Here is a 10,817-nt window from a genome sequence, read left to right on the forward strand (position 1 = left end):
GAGGGTTGGATAACTAACGGTTAAGTGAGTTAGCAAGGTTTAATGAACCCTTACTCTATCATCATTTCCTCTCTATAAATACTTCGGAGTATATAAAAAAATAAAAAAACAAATTAGTTAAATTTACATATACTAAAATTTTTAAAAATGTTTTTAATATTAGAGATACTAAATTATAAATACAAAATTTGTGAATTTATTTTTAAAAAATATACATATATAAACAATTTGATTCTTTTATATGGGATTTGCACGTGACAGAACTTATTTTTTTTTGAAATAAATGATATCCTGTCTTCTCAGAACTCGAAGGATGTAGAGAAAAAAACCTATTTAACAGACCCTATTCATATGAAGTCCTAAAGCATCCGAGTAGCTAGTAGCTCAATACCAACACTCATCCAGCATTCACCCTCCATATGTGTGTGTGTACACAGACACACACACACACACACACACACACGTGTGTGTGTGGTCCATTATCACCGGCAAGGTCAAATTATTAGAGAAGAAAGAAGAGTTAAATTCCCGATTCCCATGAAATAAAAATGGAATTAACAAGTTATTGAAACATCCATTCAGGCAAAGAAAGAAGAAAGCTGCTGCCGCTCTTAACCACAACCAGACAGATCATGCACTCGCATTTGCAAGGAGACGCTTTCGGATCTGAAGGAATCATCAGAGAGTAGCAAACAGGCCATACAGTAAAATAGCAAATCACATGACCAATCATTTTTTCAATGTGTTTCATGTTTTCATCATTTTTAGTTTGTGTTACTTGTGCGGTACTTTAGAATTTTGTGTTATTCTTAGAAAAAAATTAATTAATGAATAAAATTTATAAGTTTATAATGGAAAATGATGAATGAAGTGATTACCTCAGGTAATTTTTGTCTGAAAGCCACATCAAGTCTTGCATCTAGAGTATTCTCGCAGACTATCTTCCCATCTTGAGAAGCCAATACAACCCCTCCCGAGCTTGAATCAGAACAAAAAAAACCATAGCATAAATGCCAGGCATGGTTCATGCCAATGTGAATTAAGCTTGGTAAGAAACAGGGGAGGCTTTGGTAGAAATAATATTATTACCAGTAAGGTTCATGTGAATCCAAAGCCTTGGGCGCCGGAGGGAGGTATACTCCATCAATGGTGACTTTTGGGGCCATTACTTTAGCTTTTTCCGCATATTCTCGCTTAGCTTCATCAAGGATGGAATCTACAAGCTTACGGTCAACCTCTCTACAACGCAGCAACACTGCTGGCTCCTTCAGCCGCAATAAACTCTGTACATATCAAGAAACGAAATGAGCAATTAGTGCAATGGCGTATTAGGAATTAAGAAATTATACAGATAACTACAGACCTGAACAATCAGTGCTTTGATAATTTTCCTGTAGGCTTTTTTGTCATCAGAAACGCGCACAAGTTCATTGACAGTAGATTCCTTCATGGAATTCACCACATCATCCTGAGCTTGGAGAAATTTTATTCGAGAAGCATTCAGTTGCGTAGAATACTCACTGGCATGGACAAAAAATAAATAGGATCTTTTGAGACTGCGAATAAAGCTAACAAAAAGAATTGAAAAGACGATGGAACTCAACTGACATTCTCTTACGAATATCCACTTGCTTTTCTTTTCGCTCGTACTCTTGCCTGATCTTCTTCTTTTCAGCTTCAACTAATTGCAATTTCTCGATGTTGAATTCCTGTTTTTTTTTAATCAATAAAAAAAGAAAAAATGTAAGAGATATCACAGAGGAGAAGAGAGAACGTAGAAACGAGAGGAACCTCCTCAGCAGAAACAGAAATTTCATTGGCTTTCTCCTCGGCCTCTTGTCGGATAAATCTGATCATCTGCTGAATCTGACTGGAGACCTCTGCGTCATTCATGATTCTGGATTTATATTTTCTTCGATCAAATTTCACTTCCTGCGATTGAAATCAAAGGATATATCTATTCTCAAGCACTTTTCATTTTTCTCTGTTTTGTAAGTTTTTGCAGGTAAGGAAGGTAGGTCCAAAGCTAGCAACATCCCGTCCTTTGTGCGAAATTTCCGTTTGGGCGTTGAATAAATCCAAAATGCCACTTTGTACAACACGACGCCGTTTCTGGATCAATCAGGCCCCACCCACCCGAGACTCTACGACGCCGTTTTCAGGCGGGCGAAAGTGAAAGTGTGTTGAAGTTAAACGAAGGAATAGAGAGAGACTGATCAGACGTGAATCCTTCACTGAAAATAGGCAAAGGGGGGAATGAATGAGGAAGTCGGTGAGTCACATGGTCATCTGCATTATTAATTTATTTTTCCTTTCATGCATTACTAGTTTAGTTTAATGATTTTGTTTCTTCAATCATGTCTCATCAGCGAATTTCATTCTTGGCAGTAAAATAGTATATAAATACTCCTGAACCAGAAGATTCCGGTTTACTTTCAGCGGCAAGCAGGCAAGTTATATGTAATCACGGGTCTTCTTCTATTTGGGCCTTCATTGTTGGGTTTACTTTTTTATCTCCCGCCTGGTTAATGTACAGATTAGTACAACATAAGATTGTTTTTGGCATAAAATTGTTCTTCTTGTACATAAAATTTTTCATTTGATTCATACAACATAGGACAAATAGAAAGAATCATGACCGTGATTGGACAGGAAAGGTAATTTCATGGAATTTATTTTAAGGGACGAAATACATGGGATTAGGGAGCTTAAAACTTCTATTTCCCGAACATTCTCCTTGAAGATCAGTCCACTGGTCACCAACATTTCCCCATATTCTGTACCCTGCTTCTGTTAGTTGCCTCCTCATCTCTGACTTGAAGGTCACTGCACTTTGTCCTTTGTTGGCTGCTGTCCTGTGGGTATTACATATATGTATGTTTATATTCTAGATACATGGAGTTGAAAAGGAAACAAAGGGTAATTTGAAATATGTCTTAGCTTTCTGGGAAGATAGAAGATTGAGCTTGATTACAATGTTTGTGGAGTGGACTTTAGATAATGATGCAGTAAAAGGCATACCTCATAATCAGCTGCTCATAGCCTCTGAAACCTTGATTATGCAAATTATCTATGGTGGCCTGGCCAAGGGTGTCTTGGTTCCTGCCAGTAATAAGGAATACTTTGAAGCCACTTTCAACTAACATGTTGAATAATTCAAGGACTGCTGGAATTCCTGGACACCCTCCTTTCATCGCCCATGCTGTAAAACCACTTGGATCATATGGGTCACACCTATTTGTCAAGTTCACAAGCATGTCTTTAATTTACTGTAAATTTTGAAAGATAACTTCATCTATAGCTAAGTTAAAATATGACAACCTCTTAAACGCAACAATTTCAGTTTAGTCTGGCATATTTCATTACTGTTGGATATGTAGCTCTATAAATGAGATGCTAAATCTCTTGATCTAAGTGAAAAATTGCACAGCCATTAGCTCTATTCAGTCTAAAGGATTAGTTCAGAAATATGCAATTGATAGAATGACAGAACCTGCACATACCCATATCTCTTTCCCCTGTAGTAAAACACATTAGAAATGCAGGTGTCATCAACATCAAAAATCCAAGCATCCATGCCATCATTGGAGAGGGTTATCTCATTCACATAACTCATTATTTGCTCCACAATCAGTCCAATGTCCCTGTCATACTGTCCCCCAATCATATAGATTTCGATATAGCGTAGGCATTGAGATGGGACCGTGCGCCATGCACGTAAATTGTTTGCCTCCACTGCCAACCTCCAGCTCAAGCAATAACTGATGTTGCTGTCAGACAGCATGCCAGTTCTTGGATAAGGCTTCATAGCCATTGTCTTAGAATAGGTAACTAGGAGTATGAATATCAGCATCTTCTTTCCTTTCAGCATCATTGCTGTAATCATGTATTTCTTGCTCCTGTAAGAGACATTCAACAGAAAATTGTCAGATGAAAAAAAAAAAAAAAGACAATGTTGAGGAGCTCTCTCCCTCTCCGTATCTGCATGTGTGTGTATGTAATGTGTTTACATGTTTGTATATGATATTATAAAATATTATGCACAATAGTAAACAGAAGGGGTTTGTTACAAGTTGAAGGTTTGCATAGAATTCTATGGTGATTGATTCTATTCCTGCAAGTAAAACTTTGAATGTTTTGTTTGGCCACACTTGTGGAAGCATATTTAGTTTGTCCACTTAGGCTTACAAAGATTTTAAAAAATTGAGCTAGTAAGAAGCAATTTAGTTTATAGTAATCAGAAGTTGCATTGAATTACAATGAAAGGAGTTGATAGATGAACTCGATTAGCGCATAAAGCTGGTTGACAGTGATGTTTCAGGAACAAGAAAGAAAGCAGTCAGGATGGATTTGGCATGTACTGGGTTGGAGCATTTTGTGATAAGAATTTTGTTTAGGATGACCACTAATCAAAATAAAGTGCATACCATTTGCATAGTCACCACGTTTCATATGGCTTTAGGACTTCGGGGGCCTAAAAACTTTCTTTTTCTTTTCTGATTGATGAATAAACTTCAAATTTTGATTGTACTCCATACAGTTTGACTAGGTTTTTGATGAGTTCCAAAGAGAACTGTCAGAAGGAAATGCCAAAATTTTCTTTTATTGGGTTTAAAGTTTAGTAGATTGTATGGTTGAGTTGGAGAATATAGGCAAAACTCAGTGGCAAGAGGTATTTGAAGAAAGGAAATGTGTGTTTGTGGAAAGAGGGGAAGAACAAATAATGAAGGTGGAAACCACAACGTTTTATTTTATTTTAATTTTTTGAAGTGTTGAGAAAAAAAGTAGAGCAAGGGTGATGTAGAACATTTACATGGTGCCCTTTTTTTTGGAAAAAAAAAAGTAGTGAGGTCAATATCATATAAGAAGTTGACTGTGGCAAAAGTCAATTAATTAGGACTCTTTATTAATTGGTTAAAAATTAAAAAGAAAAGAATGGAATAAAGAAATCCAGAAGGAAAAGGATGAATGGGATAGAGGTGGAGATGAAGGTAGATGAGGTTGAGCTCTCTCAGAATTTAGGGCTACAAAATTTACCTACATAAAGGGTGTTGGTTGTACTCACAGCATCTGGATGAATATCATAACCGAAGAACTTCCTTAGCAGATCATAGAGCAATCAACAAACTGATACCAAGTGGTATATAAAGAGGCTCAAGGGGTATGTTTGGAATTTTATATACATATATATATATATATATAGAGAGAGAGAGAGAGAGAGAGAGAGAGAGAGAGAGAGAGTAATGGGATGATATTGCTAAATTATTTAATTGCTTAAAAAAAAGAATGTGAGAAAGAAACTTCTTTAAAAATCATATTCTTTGATCACTTATCAATTATTAATATATATTAGTATGTGAAAAAATTGATTCTGTATATTTCATAATAATGCTTCCTTACAAAGCTCTCAATAAACTTTTCTAAGTATGTTGCTTTTTTCTGTTCATGCCATTTCAAGTAGTGCATAATATAAGATCCCAACCCACAAGAAATTTATTTTAGAAGAAAACTAGAAAGAAATTTCTCCAAGAAAAAAATAATGAGTGGGACTTGGGGAAATTCAGATTTTTGAGTGAGTGGTGATTATGTCAGAAAGCAAAAACAGTCTGTATGTCGAGGACTGAGGAGAGATGGTGGAAAAAGTAGGACTGAAAATTGTATGATATAATAAAAGTGGGGTTTTTTTTTTTCATTTGAAAAGATGAGAAAGAAGAAAAAAAAGGAGCTTAGATGGAATGAATCAACCGCCAAGGTTTGGTCTAAAAGTGGAGATGGAGTCAGAGCCCATCTACGTGATAAAGTGGAAGAACATTCCCTATTGCCATTGGTTGGTTGCTATCTCTTTTTCCACTTCACTACATTCTTTTCTTTCTTTCTCATCATCACATGCATCTATCACTCTCACTCTCTCTTCAACTTATGTTTTTAATATTTTATTTACCTTTTAGATTTAGTTTTAGTTTTTATCTATTGTCTTTTAAGTTATCACTATTATCATGTGGAATTTTAGAAGCAAAAATTTAAAATCAATACAATATACTCTATATTCACCGTCATATTTTGTTGAATTCTTCACATTCGTTTTAAGTCGTTTATTTTTGTTAATATGATTGTTGATGTAGAAACATTTTGAGTAGTAAAAATTTGAAGTTAACAGAGTGTACTCTATGTTTACTGTTATCCTTTGTTGAATTGTTCATACTTATTTGAGTAGTTTATTTTTGTTAATATGATTGTTGATGTAGCTGACATTTTGCTCGGTGTTGTTCAAAATTTACTGACGTAAGTAATATACGAAAGCCACATAAATATCATGTTATTCTAATGTGGCATCGAAAAAATTAATATATTTATGGACATCGTATAAATAAACTATCTAAAATTAATAAATATATCTAAATATTATTAAACGAAATTAATCTTCATATTCTTATTGTTTGAATCAAGTTTTCTCCATTACGGAAAAGTTTTATCTCCAACTTATGTTGCTCTTATGTTTCCTCTTCATTGAAATTCTCGTAGGTCGAATAAGTACAAGAGATGAGGGAAGCATTTATTGTTTGGAGGAGAAATGGACATGGATCAAAGAAGGACAGATTCACAAAGATCTAAGTTGAGGCGAACAGTTTTTCATTTTGTGGCAAGAGGTAAGGGAAATCCAGTGATTGGAAAAAGGAAGGTGGATAGAACTGAGACTTGAGAGGTTTGCGTGAACATGTTGATGATAGTTTTGATCTTTTTACTTGGGAAAAAAAAGGACCGAGCGCTTGAGGCGAAGAACCAAGATGATGAGGTAAATGAAGAATGATGAGATATAGAAAAAAAAAAAAAAAAACACAAGCTTTTGAATAGATAAGAAAGAGAAAATGAGAGGAAGTTAAGTAAGGGATATGAGGTGATGATAGAAAGAAAAGGAAGAAATGACGATAATTGACAAAAACATAAATACGGTGTACCATTTCAAAATCTCTTAGGATTCACAAATCAATACATTTGGAGTTCACAAGGGCATATGCCATTAGTTTAGAGAATTATGAGGGAATAGATTTGATTTTCTTTTAAGTTTCGCTAGTACCATAGTCAAGATGATGTGCAATTGTGGCTTCCACACACACATATATATATATATATATTTTATTATATATTAAGCCATACGTGCGAGTATAATAACAATAAATGGTTTAAATAGACGGGAATAATTTAATTAGTAAAATAGAAAACTTTGTAACCTAATTGAATGTAAAAGATTATAAAAATTTATAATCCACCTAGTTGGATTAAAAAATTTTATAAAAAGAAAAACTAAAGTCAAGAAGTTAGTGGAATGAACTATCTTAATATTGTATTAGATGTTATAATTGTAAAGAACATTTCTTTTATTGTACATATTAATTAATTATGTATTTAAGTCTACCTATTATAAAGTATTTATTTCTCAGTATATAGATGCTGCCACATGAATAGAAAAAGTTGAGAGATTCTCTCTGACTTTCCAATTCTAAAATAGAAAATCCTTGTTTTTAGGTAGAAGGAGAAAAGGAAACCACAATATATATATATATATATATATATAATTGGTGCTTATTCTTTGGTTTGTATAGGTGTTTGTGATCGAACGTGTCTGCATAAGTAAGGTTGTGATTAAATTGTCATGGATGAATGAATGAAATTCACCAAATGTTCCAAAACCTTAAGATTTCATTTCATAACCAACCAATCTATTAATGATAAAACCAGCATCATCAATTTTGTCACCCACCCACCACCGCCAAACCTTATTAATGGAAGGATGCCTTATCACACTCACTCACACACACACGCAATGCACCTGCATGTCCATATATCTAAATGTAGGATTTAAGATCAATTAATTTCTTCCCCTCTCAACACACGCATCATTCTATAAGATATTCAATTTGTATTTCCCCCACTTTGACTTGGTATGGATTTCAGAATCTATTGTACATGTAGATCGCACGTGTTATTGCACGTTTTATATATATATATATATATATATATATATAATATAAGAAGACGGTGCATGCCCATTTCCATTAAGCAACTAATTGATGATTCTGCGAACGTCATAGAAAATTGTCTTCTCCTTCATCTTCCAATCAAATCCCCAACACCACCTTCTTTACTTCTTAGTGATACAAATGATGGGCCAAGTGTCGGCAATTCCTTCCAATAAAAATTAATAATAATAAAAAATTAAAAACCATTGGCTTTGCTCAATTTAAGAATTCCGGCTTCTCAGGAAACTATACATTTATATATATATATATATATATTTATAACATTTTTTATACAGTCAACTATCTTAATTAAACAGCTTAACTTTTATTACATCCATTATCTCCTAATTAAATCCTCTACTATAGACCATATAAAATCAAAAGCAAATTATATCCATTGAAAACAAACTCCTAATTGACATGGTTAAGTAAGAAATTAAGTAGATATATCTAACAAAACTGAAAGTTTTGGAACACTTAAACTTAATAAAACTTATCAAGTGTGTAGACTCCAAGCAAACTTCGTAGCTTATGAAATGTGGGTAACTTCAATGGCTTGGTTGTAAAGACCCAGAACTTAAAAGGGAAATAAATTCATAAATTAAATACAAAAGAGACTAATAGATTTATAATTTATATTCCTTACACAATAATTTTGAATGTCCAATATGGTTATAAGAATGTTCCTTCTAAAAGACAAACGAAAATTTTAAAGAAATAAAATGAAAAGTGAATAATTAAACATTCTACAACAACATTCACTAGTATTTGAAGGGAGTCCGGATAGTGAACTACTCACAACCCTCTTGCTGATCGAGATCTAGATCTTAGTTCTCTTGATCTGAAATAGTTAATGAAAGAGTAATCTACACTAACCTAGTAAGAATATCACACTAATCACAAATACGAAAAACTGAAGATTGATAAAAAAAATTAAAAAAATAACTAATAGAGCCCTTGCTTTATTTAAATACATTTGAAATTTGAAAATATTTGTTTAATATTTATCATAATGAGTTTTTCAAAGACAACCTATGAACACCCATATCCATGTCACTTTTCACTTTCACACATAAAAGAATGAAAAATAATAACTCTTCTTTCTTACTTGCTTGCTAGTACCCCTAGGGGTTCATAGGGGTGTCCACCATACTCGTGAACCTAATATCCAATTTTACAATTAACTGGCCGCCCCCATACCCCGTCCGGTAATGGACGTCAAATATTCCATCGTCTCGATACTCCATCTGGTATGAGGGTGAACTATATCTCCCAAACCTTTTCAATAAGGAACTTTCCAGCCCTGTCCGACCAATGTAATGTTCACGGTAAATTTTTCTATGTACCGAGCCCGTCCACCATTTCTTTAGTAACCAACAAGTCTTTCACATACATATTTTCGTCAACAAACAACCAACAAACTTATACCAATATCTCATATCACATTCATATATCAATTAAACTACATTCATGCTAATGGTATATAATCAAGATAACCAAATAAGTTGATAAGACTATTGAACTATAAATTAAGAACATGTACTATACAAAAATTAAATAAGTAGGACAATACAGAAAATAAACAAAAAATCAAGACAATTGTGAACTAATCGATTCCAGCTCCACTAGTAATCTGTAATTATTTTTAGGATTTTTAATTTTTTACAAAAATATAAAATTATACAATATTAAGCCTCAATTTACCGTAACGGAGAATAGGGCGAGGGATCCTTACCCGGATTGGTGTTTCGAGATGTCGAACTGTCTACTACACCTCCTAACGGGTACCGAATTTCTTGAATTTTTCATGTTAAATTCAAAACATTCGTCACATATTTAAAAATACCTTAAAAATCTAAAATCGGTGTCCAAAACTTATTATGGCCAATTCTGGAGTTCCGAAACTGCGGCGCCACTGTGATCCGATGCCGGCTCCGTCCCCCACGGTGGCGGTTCGCCTTGGCCTAGCCGATTTTGGCTCATTTTAACTGGTTTTGACTGTATCCCTGCAGAAAAAATGTTAAGGGCCTCAGTTGACCGAAAAATCACAAAAATGTTATCTCGAGTTTTTTTTGGGGTCTGGGTATTATAACTCTCATTCCCTTAAGAAAATTTAGTCAATCAAAGTAGTCACTCTCTCACTCAGTTGAACAGCTGGGGGGTACTGGACCCTGAAGCTTGATTCCAGTTTCCAAGTGACCTCTTCCTGCGTATGGTTCTACCATAGGATCTTGATGAATAAAATTTTTTAGTTGCGAAGTACTCTACTCTTCCGATCTACAATGCCTACCGATACCTTCTCATAGGATAGATCCTCCTAGAGTAAAAAGAGCTCGTGGTACATGATGTATGAGGGGTGTAGGTTGTACTTGCGTAGTATAGATACGTGGAACACATTATAAATCATGGATAGCTCTAGAGGCAGTGTTAGTCTATAGGTAGTCGTATCAATCCGGTCTAAGATCTCAAATGGTCCAATGTAGTGAAAATTTAAGTTTTTCCTCTTGCCGAACCTACTGATCCCTTTGAAAGGAATGACCTTAAAAAATACTCGGTCACCTTTCTTAAACTTCAAATCCCTCATCCGAGAGTCCGCATAACTTTTCTGCCTACTCTAAGCTGTCTGAATGTTATTCATGATTTTAACTATCTTGGTTGTAGTTTCCTCTACAAGATCTAGATCGAATAATTTTTTTATCACCTACCACTTCTCAACAGATCAGCGATATGCATGGACGGTTATACAATACCTCGTATGAAGCTATGCCAATACTTGCTTGGTAGTTGTTATTTTAGGCG

The 10,817-nt window shown here is 34.3% G+C and overlaps 2 protein-coding genes and 1 long non-coding RNA gene across 6 annotated transcripts; 1 reads left to right on the plus strand and 2 right to left on the minus strand.

Annotated features, from left to right (window-relative positions):
- Positions 1 to 255: 255 nt before the first annotated feature.
- On the minus strand, positions 256 to 2,169 carry LOC148253483 (V-type proton ATPase subunit E2). Its single transcript, XM_022039809.2, has 6 exons — positions 1,792 to 2,169; positions 1,609 to 1,709; positions 1,364 to 1,520; positions 1,090 to 1,283; positions 879 to 978; positions 256 to 666 (listed from the first exon to the last, which is right to left on the minus strand). The coding sequence occupies exons 1-6, from the start codon at positions 1,891 to 1,893 to the stop codon at positions 631 to 633; spliced, it is 690 nt and encodes a 229-aa protein (XP_021895501.1). The 5' UTR covers positions 1,894 to 2,169; the 3' UTR covers positions 256 to 630.
- Positions 2,170 to 2,644: 475 nt separating this feature from the next.
- Positions 2,645 to 5,221, minus strand: LOC110812902 (HAD superfamily, subfamily IIIB acid phosphatase). Of its 4 annotated transcripts, none has more exons than XM_088221710.1 (4): positions 5,066 to 5,221; positions 3,504 to 3,899; positions 3,022 to 3,234; positions 2,645 to 2,855 (listed from the first exon to the last, which is right to left on the minus strand). In XM_088221710.1, the coding sequence occupies exons 1-4, from the start codon at positions 5,083 to 5,085 to the stop codon at positions 2,678 to 2,680; spliced, it is 807 nt and encodes a 268-aa protein (XP_088077836.1). In that variant the 5' UTR covers positions 5,086 to 5,221; the 3' UTR covers positions 2,645 to 2,677. The 4 variants fall into 4 exon arrangements, with proteins under 4 accessions (XP_088077836.1, XP_021895503.1, XP_088077838.1 ...); XM_022039811.2 differs by having other exon boundaries at positions 5,038 to 5,105; XM_088221712.1 differs by lacking the exon at positions 5,066 to 5,221 and adding an exon at positions 4,428 to 4,652.
- Positions 5,222 to 5,277: 56 nt separating this feature from the next.
- Positions 5,278 to 6,984, plus strand: LOC148253484 (uncharacterized). The gene is made up of 2 exons (XR_015821234.1): positions 5,278 to 5,827; positions 6,523 to 6,984. It is a non-coding gene; the product is annotated as an uncharacterized LOC148253484 (long non-coding RNA).
- The last annotated feature ends 3,833 nt before the right edge of the window (positions 6,985 to 10,817 follow it).

Source organism: Carica papaya, chromosome 6, assembly GCF_054855325.1.
Source record: "Carica papaya isolate Zhongbai chromosome 6, ASM5485532v1, whole genome shotgun sequence".
Classification (NCBI taxonomy): domain Eukaryota; kingdom Viridiplantae; phylum Streptophyta; class Magnoliopsida; order Brassicales; family Caricaceae; genus Carica; species Carica papaya.